This window comes from Cynocephalus volans, chromosome X (genome assembly GCF_027409185.1).
Source record: "Cynocephalus volans isolate mCynVol1 chromosome X, mCynVol1.pri, whole genome shotgun sequence".
NCBI lineage: Eukaryota > Metazoa > Chordata > Mammalia > Dermoptera > Cynocephalidae > Cynocephalus > Cynocephalus volans.
In genome coordinates this window covers 28,663,390-28,680,778 of record NC_084478.1, presented here as the reverse complement: position 1 = coordinate 28,680,778, position 17,389 = coordinate 28,663,390, and the positions used below count along the sequence as shown (strand labels likewise).

The 17,389-nt window shown below is 39.8% G+C and overlaps 1 protein-coding gene across 1 annotated transcript; it reads left to right on the top strand.

The window, feature by feature from the left end:
- Positions 1–13,328: 13,328 nt before the first annotated feature.
- LOC134366644 (probable ATP-dependent RNA helicase DDX53) lies at positions 13,329–15,167 on the top strand (the record flags this gene model as incomplete). Its single annotated transcript, XM_063082995.1, has 1 exon — positions 13,329–15,167. A coding segment is annotated over exon 1 (1,839 nt), but the record flags the coding sequence as incomplete, so codon positions are not given.
- Between the last annotated feature and the right edge of the window lie 2,222 nt (positions 15,168–17,389).

Below are 17,389 nucleotides of genomic sequence, written 5' to 3'. Positions count from 1 at the left end.
TGAGATACTTTACTTCTTACCTAATTTGTTGAAAGCCTTTATTATGAAGGGATGTTGAATTTGTGAAATGCTTTTTCTGCATCTGTTGAGATAATAATATGGTTTTTGTTGATTTGCACATGTTGAATCCCACTTGATCATAATCCCACTTGATCATGAATCCCACTTGATCAAGGTGTATAATCTTTCTGATGTGCTGTTATATTCTGTTTGCTAATGTCTTGTTGATAGTTTTTGTATCTATGTTCATCAAGGATATAAGCCTGTAGCTTTTTTGTTGTTGTTATGTCTCTGTCTGATTTGGGTATTATGGTGATGCTGGCCTCACAGAATGAGTTTGGGAGAACGGTCTTTGTTTCAATTTTTTGGAATAGTTTAAGGAGAATCGGTGTTAATTCCTCTTTAAAGGTTTGGTAGAATCCAGCAGTGAAGCCATCTGGTCCTGGGCTTCTCTTTGTTGGGAGAGTGTTGATTACTGCTTCAATCTCATTGCTCATTACTTACTGGTCTGTTCAATTTTAGTACTTCTTCTTGCTTCAGTATTGGTAGTTTCTATGTGTCCAGAAATTTATCCATTTCCTCCAGATTTTCTTTTTTTTTTCTTTATTTTCTTTTCTTTTCTTTTATTTTTTTAAATTTTATTCTGTTGATATACATTGTAGCTGATTATTGCTCCCCATCACCAAAACCTCCCTCCCTCCTCCCTCCCCCCTCCCCCCAAACAAAGTCCTTTCTGTTTCCTTGTCGTATCAACTTCAAATAATTGTGGTTGTTATATCTTCTTCCCCACCCCCGGTTTGTGTGTGTGTGTGTGTGTGTGTGTGTGTGTGTGTGTCTGTGTGTGTGTGTGTGTGTGTGTGTGTGTGTGTGTGTGTGTGTGTGTGTGAATTTATTTATTAATTTTTAGCTCCCACCAATAAGTGAGAACATGTGGTATTTCTCTTTCTGTGCCTGACTTGTTTCACTTAATATAATTCTCTCAAGGTCCATCCATGTTGTTGCAAATGGCAGTATTTCATTCGTTTTTATAGCTGAGTAGTATTCCATTGTGTAGATGTACCACATTTTCCGTATCCACTCATCTGATGATGGGCATTTGGGCTGGTTCCAACTCTTGGCTATTGTAAAGAGTGCTGCGATAAACATTGGGAACAGGTATAGCTTCGACTTGATGATTTCCATTCCTCTGGGTATATTCCCAACAGTGGGATAGCTGGGTCGTATGGTAGATCTATCTGCAATTGTTTGAGGAATCTCCATACCATTTTCCATAGAGGCTGCACCATTTTGCAGTCCCACCAACAATGTATGAGATTTCCTTTTTCTGCGCAGCCTCGCCAGCATTTATTGTTCATAGTCTTTTGGATTTTAGCCATCCTAACTGGGGTTAGATGGTATCTCAATGTGGTTTTGATTTGCATTTCCCGGATGCTGAGTGATGTTGAGCATTTTTTCATATGTCTGTTGGCCATTTGTATATCTTCCTTAGAGAAATGCCTGCTTAGCTCTTTTGCCCATTTTTGAAATGGGTTGCTTGTTTTCTTCTTGTAAAGTTGTTTGAGTTCCTTATATATTCTGGATATTAATCCTTTGTCGGATGTATATTTTGCAAATATTTTCTCCCACTCTGTTGGTTGTCTTTTAACTCTGTTAATTGTTTCTTTTGCTGTGCAGAAGCTTTTTAGTTTGATATAATCCCATTTGTTTATTTTTCCTTTGGTTGCCCGTGCTTTTGGGGTCGTATTCATGAAGTCTGTGCCCAGTCCTATTTCCTGAAGTGTTTCTCCTATGTTTTCTTTAAGAAGTTTTATTGTTTCAGGGTGTATATTTAAATCCTTAATCCATTTTGAGTTGATTTTAGTATACGGTGAGAGGTATGGATCTAGTTTCATTCTCCTGCATATGGATATCCAGTTCTCCCAGCACCATTTGCTGAAGAGGCAGTCCCTTCCCCAGTGAATAGGCTTGGTGCCTTTGTCAAAGATCAGATGGCAGTAAGTGTGTGGGTTGATTTCTGGATTCTCTATTGTATTCCATTGGTCAGTGTGTCTGTTTTTATGCCAGTACCAAACTGTTTTGGTTATTATAGCTTTGTAATATAGCTTAAAGTCAGGTAGTGTTATGCCTCCAACTTTATTTTTTTTGCTGAGCATTGCTTTGGCTATGCGTGGTCTTTTAGTGTTCCATAGAAATGTCTGAATAGTTTTTTCCATTTCTGAGAAAAATGTCTTTGGAATTTTGATGGGGATTGCATTGAATTTGTATGTCACTTTGGGTAGTATGGACATTTTCACTATGTTGATTCTTCCAATCCAAGAGCATGGGATATCTTTCCATTTTCTTGTATCCTCTCTAATTTCTCTCAGGAGTGGTTTGTAGTTCTCATTATAGAGATTTTTCACCTCCTTGGTTAACTCAATTCCTAAGTATTTTATTTTTTTGGTGGCTATTGTAAATGGGCAGGCTTTCTTGATTTCTCCTTCTGCATGTTCACTATTGGAGAAAAGAAATGCTACTGACTTTTGTGTGTTGATTTTGTATCCTGCTACTGAGCTGAATTCATGTATCAATTCCAACAGTTTTTTTGTAGTGGTTTTAGGCTGTTCGATATATAGGATCATGTCATCTGCAAACAGGGACAGTTTGACTTCATCTTTTCCAATCTGGATGCCCTTTATTTCCTTCTCTTCTCTGAATGCTCTGGCTAGTACTTCCAACACTATGTTGAATAGGAGTTGTGAGAGTGGGCATCCTTGTCTAGTTCCTGTTCTTAAAGGAAAAGCTTTCAACTTTTCCCCATTCAGGATGATATTGGCAGTGGGTTGGGCATATATGGCTTTAATTATGTTGAGATACTTTCCCTCTATACCTAACTTATAGAGGGTCTTCGTCAAGAATGAGTGCTGAACTTTATCAAATGCTTTTTCAGCATCTATAGAGATGATCATATGGTCCTTGTGTTTGAGTTTATTAATATGGTGTATCACATTCATTGATTTGCGTAGGTTGAACCAACCTTGCATCCCTGGGATGAATCCCACTTGATCGTGATGAATAATTTTTCGTATGTGTTGCTGTATTCTGTTTGCTAGTATTTTAGTGAGGATTTTTGCATCTATATTCATCAAGGATATCGGCCTGTAGTTTTCTTTTTTGGTTATATCATTACCTGGTTTTGGTATCAGGATGATGTTTGCTTCATAGAATGAGTTTGGGAGATTTGCGTCCGTTTCAATCTTTTGGAATAGTTTGTAAAGAATCGGTGTCAATTCCTCTTGGAATGTTTGGTAAAATTCTGCTGTGAGTCCATCTGGTCCTGGGCTTTTCTTTGTTGGGAGCCTTCTGATAACAGCTTCAATCTCCTTTATTGTTATTGGTCTGTTCAAATTTTCTACGTCGTCACGGTTCAGTTTTGGGAGCTTGTGTGTGTCTAGAAATTTATCCATTTCCTCCAGATTTTCAAATTTGTTGGCGTCTAGTTGTTTATAGTAGTCTCGAATGATTCCTTGTATTTCAGATGAATCAGTTGTAATATCGCCTTTTTCATTTCTAATTTTTGTTATTTGAGTCTTCTCTCTTCTTTTTTTTGTTAGCCATGCTAATGGTTTGTCAATTTTATTTATCTTTTCAAAAAACCAACTTTTTGATTCGTTGATCTTTTGAATGGTTTTTTGGTTTTCAATTTCATTCAGTTCTGCTCTGATCTTAATGATTTCTTTCCGTCTGCTAACTTTAGGTTTGGATTGTTCTTGTTTTTCTAGTTCTTTAAGGTGAAGTGTTAGGTTGTTCACTTGCCATTTTTCTATTCTTCTGAAGTGAGCGTTTAATGCAATAAATTTTCCCCTCAATACTGCTTTTGCAGTATCCCACAGGTTTTGGTATGATGTATCATTGTTTTCATTAGTTTCAAGAAAGTTTTTGATTTCCTGCTTGATTTCTTCTTGGACCCATATGTCACTAAGTAGAATGCTGCTTAATTTCCATGTGTTTGTATAGTTTCCAGAGTTTCGCTTGTTATTAATTTCTAGTTTTAATCCATTGTGGTCTGAGAAGATACATGGGATAATTCCAATTTTTTTGAATTTATTGAGACTTGATTTGTGACTTATACGTGATCTATCCTGGAGAATGATCCATGTGCTGATGAGAAGAATGAATACTCTGAGATGGTTGGGTGGAATGTTCTGTAGATATCTGCCAATTCAAATTGGTCTAGAGTCTTGTTTAGATCTTGTGTTTCTCTACTGATTCTTTGCCTAGATGATCTGTCTAATATTGACAGTGGGGTGTTCAGGTCCCCTGCTATTATGGTATTAGTGTCTATTTCCTTCTTTAGGTCTAATAGAGTTTGTTTTATAAATCTGGCTGCTCCAACATTGGGTGGGTACATATTTATGATTGTTATGTCTTCTTGATGGATCAGTCCTTTTATCATTAAGTAGTGTCCCTCATTGTCTCTTTTTATGGTTTTTAGTTTAAAGTCTATTTTGTCAGATATAAGAATAGCTACTCCAGCTCGTTTTTCTTTTCTGTTTGCATGGTAAATCTTTTTCCAACCTTTCACTCTTAGTCTGTGTGAATCTTTATGGGTGAGGTGGGTCTCTTGTAGGCAGCATATAGTTGGGTCCTGCTTTTTGATCCAGTCAGCCAGTCTGTGTCTTTTGATTGGGGAATTTAAGCCTTTTACATTAAGAGTTGTTATTGAAAGGTGTTGATTTATTCCTAGCATTTTATTGGTTGTTTGGTTGTCTTAGGTGTCTTTTGTTCCTTGCTTTCTGATTTACTGTTTGCTTTCTTTGTTTGGTGGTTCCTTAGGTTGTAGATAGTGTTTTTGTTAGCTTGTTTTCTCTTCATGAATGCCATTTTTATTATACTAGCAGGTTTAGAATTTTTCTTGGGTTTTAATGGCAGAGGTAGTTATTTTTTAGGAACCAAACCCAGTACTCCCTTGAGGATTTCTTGTAGGGGTGGTCGTGTGGTAGTGAACTCCCGCAGTTTTTGTTTGTCTGAGAAATATACTATTTGCCCCTCATTTCGGAAGGATAGCCTTGCAGGGTAGAGTATTCTTGGCTGGCAATCTTTGTCTTTTAGTATTTTGAAAATATCATCCCATTCCTTTCTAGATTTTAGGGTTTGTGATGAAAAGTCTGATGTTAGCTGATTGGGGCTCCCTTATAGGTGATTTGACGCTTCTCTCTTGCAGCTTTTAAGATTCTCTCTTTGTCTCTGAGTTTTGCCAATTTGACTATGACATGTCTTGGAGAAGGTCTTTTTGGGTTGAATACATTTGGAGATCGTTGAGCTTCCTGGATCTGAAGATCTGTGATTTTTCCTATACCTGGGAAGTTTTCTGCCACTATTTTGTTGAATATGTTTTCAATGGAATCTCCATTTTCCTCCCCTTCTGGAATACCCATGACACGGATATTTGATCGCTTAAGGTTGTCTGATATCTCTCTCAGATTTTCTTCAATGTCCTTGATTCTTTTTTCTTTCTTTTTTGTCTGCTTGTGTTATTTCAAACAGCCCATCTTCAAGTTCAGAGGTTCTCTCTTCAACTTCGACAAGCCTGCTGGTTAAACTCTCTGTTGTGTTTTTTATTTCGCTGAATAACTTCTTCAGTTCTGCAAGTTCTGCTACATTTTTTTTCAGGACATTGATTTCCTTGTATATTTCCTCTTTCAGATCCTGTATACTTTTCCTCATTTCATCATGATGTCTAGCTGAGTTTTCTTGTAGCTCATTCAGTTTCCTTAGAATTATCACTCGAAATTCCTTGTCAGTTATTTCAAGGGCTTCTTGTTCTATAGGATCTAGAGTTTGAGATTTATTAACTTTTGGTGGTGTACTTTCTTGATTTTTTGTATTTCTGGTATCTTTTTTTTGGTGTTTATTCATTGTGGCAGGGGGTTTCACAGTCCACCGGTTTGAGACTAATGACTAACTAGGATTTTGCTGTGGTTGCCAATTTGGTATGGCTCCCTCCGTGACTGCTCAGTTGGCCTCTAGTGCCTTGTGTGTGTGGTTGCCTCGGGTCTTGGGCTTTTCCGGGGAGCCACCTTTCTGGTCAGCTTGGACTCTGCTGGGCTGGTGGATCATGTAACACAGGGTGTGTGATCTCTGTTGAGCTTTCACTTCCTGTGCAGGACTTCACCCTGTTCCGTGTGCTCTGGCCCAGGCTGTTAGATCGTGCAGTGGCGACCCCACCGGGTATGTGGTTTCTGTCGAGTCTCCGCCTCCCTGGCCGCACGTCTCCCCGCTCTGTGCGCACTGTGCTGGGCTGGGCCGTGTCTTCTGCAACCCTCGTCTGTCAGCTGGGCCTTCAAGACCCTGCTCGGCACCGCCTCGCCCAGGAAGTGTACCAGGTTTCTGCTAGGCACAGACGACCGGTCTCTCTGGGTGCCTTTGTAGCATTGTGTAGATCTTTCTCGGGTCTTGTTCACCTTTGTATCCCCCCTGGTATAAACCGAGTCTAGCGCCCGCCTGCAGCCTGCTCTCTGGCAGGTTCAAGCGGACCTGGGAACTCTCCTACCACACTATTCCCAACCAGAAATTCATTAGGCATTTTTCCAAACTGGTGGCCGCAGAGATGGTATCTGCCTCCCAGTAACAGGAAGTTTACCGGGCGCCGGAGTCCAGGGTGTGGTGGAGTGACAGTCGGGCTGCCCGTAATTCCTTGCTCTCCCAACACTGGCCGGGGACGCCCCACGGCACCAGCCCCACCAGAGAACCGCGGAGGGAGAGGGAGAGGAAGCCGGCCCGCAGGATCCGGTAAGCCCCGCGCCAGGCCAAGCAAGTGGGAGGGCTCAGTGATGGCCGAGCTGGGTGGAGCTGCCCACACCTGGGAAAATGGAGGCAGCACCGGGGCGGTGAGTGGCCTGGTGATGCAGGCGGGAGCCGCGTGGGCATCCACCCCCCGAACAGATCTGTGCCAGGGATCACTCACAGTGCTGTGCCAGGTCGAGCGCTCACTCTGTCTCTCGTTTGCTGTCTTCCGTGTTCTCGGCAGCTACCGCCTCAGGCTGTTCAGTCGCGGCACGGCTCGGGCGCTCCCAGGAATCTTCTTTAATGCTGGCCTGAAACCTCGAATCCTGAATAGGGCAGTTGGCCGCCTTCAGCGCGGCCCCGGCCTCCGGGGTCCTGTCTGCATCCACAGCAGCCCTGGCGCCGTGTTCCCTGTTTCGAGACTCGCTTTTGCAGCTAAGAAACAGTTCTTTTCCTGCTCCACACTTCAAAGCTGTTGCCTGTAAATGAGGCAGCCTCTCCTGCCAGGGGCAAAGTGGCGTTCAGCCCCCACGACCGGCCAGCAGCTGCAGTCCTCCCTTAAGAGATGGCAAGAGGAAGGTCCACAAGTTTCCTGGCTGCCTGAGGCCCAGTGGCCGCCTTTTCCACCTCAGCTACTCCGCGCCAGCCGCCGCAGCCGCCGCCATCTTGAAACCCCCTGGGTTTATTTCTTCCCTCCAGATTTTCAAATTTGTTGGCACATATTTGTTTATAACAATCTCTAACTCTTCTCTGTATTTCCGTGGTATTGGTCATAATGTCTCATTTTTCATTTCTGATTTTTGGTATTTGGATCTCCTCTCTTCTTTTTTCAGTTAGTCTGGCCAATGACTTGTCTATTTTGTGTTTCTTTTCAAAAAAACACAACCTTTTGTTTCGTTGATTTTTTTGTACCATTCTTTTGGTCTCTATTTCATTTAGTTCTTCTCTGATTTTAATTACTTGTTTCTGTCGACTGCATTTGGGATTAGATTGCTCTTGTTTTTCTAGTTCTTTGACATTTAAAGTTAGGTTGTTTATTTCTATTCTTTTGAATCAAGCACTTATTGCAATAAACTTCCCTCTTAGTACTGCTTTTGCAGTTTCCCATAGGTTTGGGTAAGTTGTGCTTGTGTTTTCATTTGTTTCAAGAATTTGTTTTGATTTCCTGCTTTATTTCTTCTTTGACTCATTGGTCATTCAAGAGCATGTTGTTTCATTTCTATAAGTTTGTATAGTTTCCAAAGTTTTGTTTGTTGGTAATTTCTAATTTTATTCTCATATATATACATATATTCACCATATATCAAAATCAACTCAAAATGGATTAAAGACTTAAGTATTAGACCTGAAACCATAAAACTCCTAAAATAAGACAGAGAGGAAACACTTGAGGATGTAGGTCTGGACAAAGACTTTGTGAAAAAGATCTCAAAAGTACAAGCAACCAAAGAAAAGATAAACAAATGGGTTTATATCAAACTAAAAAACTCCTCCTGTACAGCAAAGGAAACAATCAACAGAGTGAAATCACAACCTACAGAATGGGAGAAAATATTTCCAAATTATACATCTGACAAAGGATTAATATCCAGAATATACAAGGAACTCAACAGTATACAAGAACTTAACAGTAAAACAAACAAACAAAAAAATCCAATTAAAATATGGGCAAAGGAGCTGAATAGGCATTTCTCAAAGGAAGACATACAAATGGCCAACAGGTACATGAAAAAATGCTCAACATCACTGAAATGTAAATCAAAATCACATTGAGATATCCTTTCACCCCAGTTAGGCAGGCTATTATCAAAATGACAGAGAATACCAAATGTCGGCTAGGATATTGAGAAAGCGGAATGCCCCTACAGTGCTGGTGGAACTGTAATTTAGTACAGCCACTATGGAAAACAGTATGGAGGTTTCTCAAACAGCTACAGATAAAACTATCCTATGATCCAGCAATGCCACTACTGAGTGTATACCCAAAAGAATGGAAATCATCATGTCAAAGGGATGCCTGCTCTCCCTTGTTCATCGCAGCTCTATTTATAATAGACAAGATATGGAACCAACCTAAATGTCCATCAGCGGATGACTGGACGGGAAAATGGGGTATACACAATAGAATACTACTCAGCCATAAAAATGAATGAAATTTTGCCATTCACAGCAACATGAATGAGCTTAAAGAAAAATGTTAAGTGAAATGAGACAGGCACAGAAAGAGAAATACTGCAAGTCCTTACTCATAAGCTGGAGGGAGGGTGGGAGGAGAGAAGGCAGGAAGGCTTCCCTGAACTTTCCCCCAAGGCCACATTGGGTTTTCTTTCCCCTGAAAGTTTAACATCCTTCTATCTCTCATCTCATACCTCCTCTAGTGACAGATCAGACCTAACTCCCTTATAGGCCTTTACCTCAAGTTTCCATCCACCCAGACCTCCCTCCAGCCTGTAACCATGAGTAACAACTCATAGCACCCTGACTTGTGTTTGCTAATTGTCTTAGTCTGTTCAAGCTGCTATAAGAAAACACCACAGACTAGGTTGCTTATAAACAGTAGAAATGTATTTCTCACAGCTCTGGAGACTGGGAAGTCCAAGATCAAATCACCAGCAGACTCAGTGTTTGGTGAGGGCCTGCTTCTTGGTTCACAGCAGTCTTTTCACTGTAGCCTCACATGGCAGAAAGGGCAAGGCGTCTCTCTTGAGCCTCTTTTATAAGGGCATTAATCCCATTCATGAGGGCTCTGCCCTCATGACCTAATCACCTCCCAAAGGCCCCACCTCCTCATACCATCATCTTGGAGGTTAGGGTTTCAACATGAAATTTGGGGGGACACAAACATTCAGACCATACTAATGTTCTAGATCAATGCTTATAAGTACTTAGGTTTCATATACCAGTAACATTTCAAAGCCTAAACTTGCCACTGGCACTAGTTTTACACTCTTTCTTGCCCTAGGAAAAATCTTTTAAAATCACTTGTTATCTTCATTCCATTTTTAAAAGGATATTTTACAAAAAATAAAAGGCCATAATGTTAAAATAAAATAAAAAATTTAAATTGAATGAATTTATATTTGTGAAAAAAAAAATATTATCCTTAGTTTTTCATTTTGATGTGGACCAGAGGAAATTCTATTGGGGAAATCCTTGGACAGGCATTTGGTGACCTCCGTAGTTGTCTCTCAACACCTTTGATTCCTATACCATGGATAATTGACACTGGGAGAGTTCCTACTACGAACCAACTTCTGTATCTTTATATGTGTCTCTATGTGTGTATGGGATAGGTATTAGCATGCTATTCTACAGATAGCAAAACTAAGGCATAATAAGTTTGGAACTTGCTCAAGGACTCACAGAAAATAAGTGGTGGAAGTGAGATTTGAACCCAGTTATTTAGGCTCCAGAGTTCTTGACTGCTATCCCACACCGCTCGAACTTCTTTCAGCTCTATGGTATGAGTATGGTTCTATGCACAAAATAAACACACCAGTATGTGCAACGATCATGGTAGTTTTTGCCATAATATATCACATCTTCTGAACAGAGTAATGGCCCGATATATGAAGAGTCTTCAAAAGGTTCATGAAAAGATTCATATTATCTTTTATATTTTAATTCTATTTTCCTATCAACTTTTTGAAGTACACTCACATATCATCCCAAGAAGACTATTTCTGAAAAGGGTACTTATAAATTGTAAAGTGCTGTATGGATGTAAAATCTGCTATAATTAGTATAATTATCAACACCAACTAGAATTTAAAAAGTCAAGTTTTTCTTAGGTCATCAAAGAAGGTTTATTAAATAAAACACTATTTCTAAGGGAATCCCATCTACAATATTTTAGGCCAGCAGAATTAACTAATTTATAGGAGAGTTTGTGGAAATTAGAGTTATTGAAAATTAGCCCAGTTCACTGCCTGCAGTATTTTACTACCTTGCTGTTGCCTATAAGGTCCTAGGGACCACCCTAAACAAAACGTTGGGTTGTCTTAAACACATTCTGGTCATTCCTTACATCACCTTTCTTCTTACCTTGAGACAAACTTTACCTAACCTTTACCAGAAACTCAATCCCTTCATTCTTTGTCTCTCTGCCCAACAAGAACCTCTTAGCCAGTTACTTCACTCGAAAGCATCTGACAACATCGCACTTTTGTGTTTTTTCAAGAGCATGGTAATAAAGTACCATGATAAGCCACAGGGGTTTATATTGAGTGGGAACATTTCAGACACAAGGGACAAAACTACTGTAGAGATACTTGAAGAAAAGAATGTTATACTGGTGGCCCTTAATTAGATAACAACCAATTTTTCCAACTGATAAGGTCCATCATAGGTGCTAATGAATGACACTGAAGGCACAATCCCTCTCTGTACTTGCAATACCCATAAAAGTCTCCTATCAGTTCTGTATGATCCCAGTAATTCACCACAATGGATTTCACCTTAAAGTGCACTGCTCTCTACTCAAATTTTACAGCTACCCCTCTCCCAATAACATGACCTTCCTTCACTTCACTTTCAAGGCTTCTTCTATTCTTCCATATCACTCACATAAAACAACAGTAAAAGCTAGTCACCTTATAGCAAAGGAATACAAGCCCCTGTCCACAAGTCAAGGAATGGTTCTGGGTTTATATCTCAATATAAATGCATTATTGAAAAACTGATGGTATAAATTCACTAGTTTAGTTAATAGTAACACACTAATAGTGATTTCCTATATTTGACAAATAGATCACGGTAATGTGAGATGATAAGATTAGAAGAAACAAACAGGTTGAGGGGTATATGGGAACCCCCCTATACTATCTGTGTGACTGTTCTGTAAATTTGAAAGTATTCCAAAGAATAAGTTTATTCTAAAAATTGATGAGGAGGTCCATTGGCCAATTCCTTTGGGAAACTTTCAGTTAAGAAATTAATTATCTCAATGCTTGTAATTATCAGAGCTTTGGGACTATCTATTAAGCATGGTAACTTTATCAGAGGGAATGTATGGTGCTGCATTTTCCAAATATATTTGGACAGAACCCTTTTTTCTTTCTTCAAAAAGTTTCTTTCCAGAAAAGTGCTGACATAGAGAAAGTTTTTCCCAACGTCTTACAGACTCTTATCTTATACTGGACCATGTTCAAATTTTAATCAGCATCTTTGTCTGAAGAGAGAAAGAAGCCATGAACATTAAATTGGCAGAAGATTTGAAACTAGGGATAATATGATGGATGAGAAAATAATCACTAAAATTAAACTTAATAGGCTACGTCAATTGACCAAACTTAATGGGATGAATATAAAAGGATAAACATAGAGTTTACTTTTAGTTAAACAAATTAAAAACAAAAAATCAACAGAGTAAGTTCAGGATGAAGAAGAACGGACTTAAGTGCCCATTATGTTACTACGAACAGCTTTTTGTCTCAGGAGATCTTAGGTCAAATTAGTAGAACTGCCATGCTCGGTGAAGAGGCCCTAAAAGTACTTTTATGGTAAGGCCATTTCTGCATTTTTTTTTTAAGATCTATGTGCTGCATAAGAAAAGGTCCTCATTGAGACATTTCCAAAGCAGAGGGAACAGGATGATGTGGATCTGGGAAACTATGTCATAGCAAGAAATGTTGAAGAAACTCAAATGTTACCCTCTGGGATTGTTCAAATAGAAGCTGGATGCCCAGCTGTCCAGATTGCTGCCAGGTTGTCTTCTGCATTATACCTGATAAATGACTTCTACAGAACCTTCTAGTGCTAAGATCTCAGAATATATGAAACCACAGGGAAAGGGAAAAAATTAAGAGGCACCGAGAAGAATGACAAACCGCTGAAAACACCCCCAAAGGTCCCTCAGGCCGCACTCTGCCTCTCTTCTAACCATCATCCCTGTGATAATATCTGGAAACTGCCTGGACAAGTGCTGGGGTTTAGCTGAAGAATCAGAGGCAAAATGCCATCCCTGAGTATGTACCTGAGAGACCATTGATGGTATAATTTAATTTACACTAGAGGGCAGGGGAGTGATGAATTCCTCTAGACCAAGTATTGTTGATACTCCAAAAGAAATTTACCAAAACAAATAAACACATAAACACACAAGTATACAAACAAATAAGTTAATTTTTTAGAACTCTATTTTTTTCTCCTATGGAAATAATGGGCCTATAAAAAGTTCAATGTGTACAAATTTAAGGCCTGCTTCAAGGTTGCCCCCAAGCTGAGCCAGAACTATCATGACGAGAGTGAGAGTGAGCTGGACACTCAGGTCACAAAAGTTAGGAAGGCGCTCTCTCAGGGTCCTGTAATTGCTGGCAGGGTCAGCCCCTGAGAGGGAGTGCCTCTTTAAATGTACGTCACAGCCACCTGTTTACGTCACACTAGTCCCGGCCCCGTGATTGGTCAGGCATTCAACGCCCCTCCCCTCTGCAGCCTCAAACACTGGTTGCTTAGGTAACAGCCACTTCAAAGCCTGCAGAGTGGGAGGCGGCAGACCAGACCTTCTCGCATCTCCTGACCGTATGTAGGCCAGAAGCTGGCACCGACACTACCTCTACCCTACAATGTCCCGGGTCCCGGACTGGAAGAGGGCAGAGCGTAGTCCAGGAGCTCCTGGGGCCAGCTGCGATGACAGAGGTGGCAGAGGCAGCAGTTGGAATGGCCCCTCAGGCGGTTTGGGGCCTAGAGCCGCAGGCTCCCATGAACCACCACTCTGCTTTAGACTGGAGAACCACCTGGTTGGCTCAGTCATTGGTCGTGGTGGGTCAAAAATAAAAGACCTACAGCGTTCGACAAACACTAAAATACAGATAAAAAAGGGGGATTGCGAAGCAGTAGTGAAAATTTTTGGCAGCAAAGATATGAAAGCAAAGGCCAAGGCAGCTATAGATACTCTTATTAAAAGACAAGAAAGGTACCGTTCAGAATCGGATGTGGATAATGCTGCGTCCCAACCTCCTGTTGGGAGAGACGTAAGCACAGTTAACGTTGTCAGAGAAGCTCCGCCATTGATGGATTTGGATCGTATTAAGGCAGAAGCCGTGGCGTGGGAAAAAAGAAAGTGGGCAGATTTACCACCAATTAAGAAAGACTTTTACACAGAATCCAAAGCTACAAGCTCCATGTCTAAAGAACAGGTAGACAAGTGGAGGAAAGAAAATTACAACGTAATGTGTGATGACTTGAAAGATGGTGAGAAGCGTCCCATCCCTAATCCAGCTTGTGAATTTGAGGACGCTTTCCGTCTGTACACAGAACTTATGAAAAGCATAACAAGGGCGGGTTTTCAAAAACCAACACCAATTCAGGCACAGGCATGGCCCATTGCCTTAAAAGGAGTAGATCTTATAGGAGTTGCCCAAACTGGCACAGGCAAAACATTGTCCTACTTAATGCCTGGGTTTATTCATCTTGATGGTCAACCGATATCTAGAGAACAAAGGAATGGACCTGGCATGCTAGTCCTCACTCCCACCAGAGAATTAGCTCTTCAGGTGGAAGCTGAATGTTCTAAATATTCATATAAAGGTCTGAAAAGTATTTGTATACATGGTGGTAGAAATAGAGAAGGACAAATTCAAGGCATTACCAAAAGTGTAGATATCATTATTGCAACTCCTGGAAGACTGAATGACCTGCAAATGAATAAGTTTGTTGACCTACGAAGCATAACCTACTTGGTCTTAGATGAGGCAGATAAAATGCTACATCTGGGGCTTGAGCACCAGATTAAGAAAATTTTGTTAGATGTGCGCCCAGATCGGCAGACTGTTATGACAAGTGCAACTTGGCCAGATTCTGTCCGTAGACTTGCACAGTCTTATTTGAAAGAGCCTATGATTGTTTATGTTGGCACTCTGGATCTAGTTGCTGTAAACACAGTGAAGCAAAATATAATCGTTACCACAGAAGCAGAAAAACGAGCTCTTATCCAAGAATTCCTAGAGAATATGTCACCAAAAGACAAAGTCATAGTGTTTGTCAACCGAAAACTTGTTGTTGATGACTTATCAAGTGATTTTGGTGTCCAAGGCCTCCCTGTGCAATCACTACATGGTGACAGAGAGCTATGTGATCGAGAGGAAGCATTAGAAGACTTTAAAAGTGGAAAAGTGAAGATATTGATTACAACTGATTTAGTATCCCGAGGACTTGATGTTAACGATATCACACACGTATATAACTATGATTTCCCACAAAACATTGAAGAATATATCCACAGAGTAGGACGTACTGGACGAGCAGGAAAGACTGGAACGTCAATTTCCCTTATCACTCAAGATAATTCAAAGATTGCCAATGAATTGATTCAAATTCTGAAAAGAGCAAATCAGAGTGTCCCAGAAGATCTTGTAGCGATGGCCAAGCGATACAACTTCCATAAACAAAAAAAGGGGACACAGAAAAAAGACCAGGAAAATCTTGAGGAAAACCCAAGAAGAATTATGTTTACATTGAAAAGTTGTACCAGCTACGGGAAGATTTAAGGCATGTTGAACATACACAGTATTCAAGATACATAAGAAAGTTATTGGAAACATACTGGCAGTTTGAAGACATAACTGATTCTTAAATAACTCTAAGCTTTCAATACTGTGTATGTTCTTTAATAAAAAAATGTTTTTAAAATGAGAGCGTGAGATACTTTGTGGGGAAAAATTGAATGCTATGTATTGGTAAAATCTTGTTTCTTTAATAGTCTGCCATGTCGATCTGTCTTAAAGACTTGGTAGAAGGCAGTGATGGTGCTTTTCTTGCTTTATAATAGTTGCGCTGAATTGCAGCATACATCGCTTTCATTAAGCTTATTCCAGTCAAAATATTCTCTCCCCAGCACCCCCAATGGTTGGTGCCACAGTAATCCCTAAACATATCTCCACTGTCATTCCTGAATTATTTTTTAGTTCATTAGAAAATAAGTGCTAAATCTTCTAGAAGATTCTACAGTTCTATATTATCTGATAGATGTAACCAAGAGAACACGTGTCTGACTGTCTGGGAATCATATCCTTACGTGAATTCTGTCACTAACCACTGATTAGAAATTCCAGGGAGGTCACTTGTCTTCTCTAGGTCTCAATTTCTCCACTCATAAAATGGGATGGTTAGATTAAAAAAATTTGGGGTCTCCTTCACCTCTAAAATTTTGTGATATTATAAGTAAAATCGTGTACCCCAACTTTGTATTAACACCTTATAATCTAATCTAGGGAAAATTGCACCCTTGTGTAATAAATTGAACAAAGAAACCCTTTTTAAAGATCAGAAATACTTTCTGCATGTTTAGTAATTTTGTAATGTGACTGGCAGGTTTCTTTTTATTCTTTGCTTTTCTTTTCATCATATTTTGTTTTTAATTTTTGATTCAATTTGTCTTGAAAAGGTCAAAACCACATATACACACACACCAGAGGAAAAATTGAGTGTGAAAGAGAAATATATCATCTACTGGGGAAAATATAAAAAAATCAGATGACACTCTTGCCATAGGAACCCATTTTAGTAAAACTCTAATTTTGTTTATAATTCCATCTCTTATGCCTTACTTAGAAGCAACATACATCTCACAATTGCAAACAATATCGCCACAATGATGCAAAATAAATTCCAAAATTCAGTTTTCATGGAAACGTTGGAATTAGTTAAGACTTAACATTTCTGGCAAAATAAAGAGAAAAATGAATGCAACTGTCTTTTCCCACAGCTTGCTTGCCTTAGTTGTGAACACAAATAAGTCAGAAATTAAGAGGAAAAAAGAGTTAAACACTCTAGGCATAGGTATTTGAGGTTTAAAGTCTGCTTTTAAAGGTTTTATATATAGGCTCAATATCTCCTGATAAAATTAATAGCAATGGTTAACACATTTGAATGACATATACCAGGTGCTTAATCTCATAATTTCTAATATTCATAAGTAACCTACTCAATCATGTCTAAATAACAACAACAACAAAAACTATCAGTCAGTGTCTGTGAGTAAGAAAAGTGTGCATTTCTTCTATAAGAAAAGGCTGAAAAGAAGAGCCAGTGTATGGAGAAAGGTAAGTAGAGACAGAAGAACGGTTCTTAACCAGGGGTACTTTGCTACCCAGGAGACCTTTGACAATATCTGAAGACAGTAATGGTTGCTACAACTTTGGGCGGGGGGTGAGGAACTACTGGCATCTAGTGGGTAGAAGTTGCTAAACACCCTGCAATCTATGGACAGTCCCACACAACAAAGAATTATCTGGCCTAAAACAATAGTGCTGAGATGGAGAATCCTTGAGAGACCATAAGAAAAACAAAACAACCAGTTGCATAGTAACCAAGAAGGGGCTCCTTTGGGAACACAGGGGCCTGTTTAGAATAGGGAATGCACAAAGGGCAAAAGCCTTAAGTGCACAGAATGGGAACATTATGTGCTGAAAACAGCACATGCTGGAAACAGCAAAGATGTCCTGATTCATTAGTAGGAAACACTGAGATCATTTTCTGTCCTGTTCACACACTCCTTTCTGTACTTCTTTTAATACTATATTCAGCTTGTTACATGGCCAAGGTCTGGATACTACCACAGAAGATGAGACATGACCGAGCTCAGGGCTGCACCAGCTTTCTCCTTTCTTGCAGGAGTTAGCTTGGT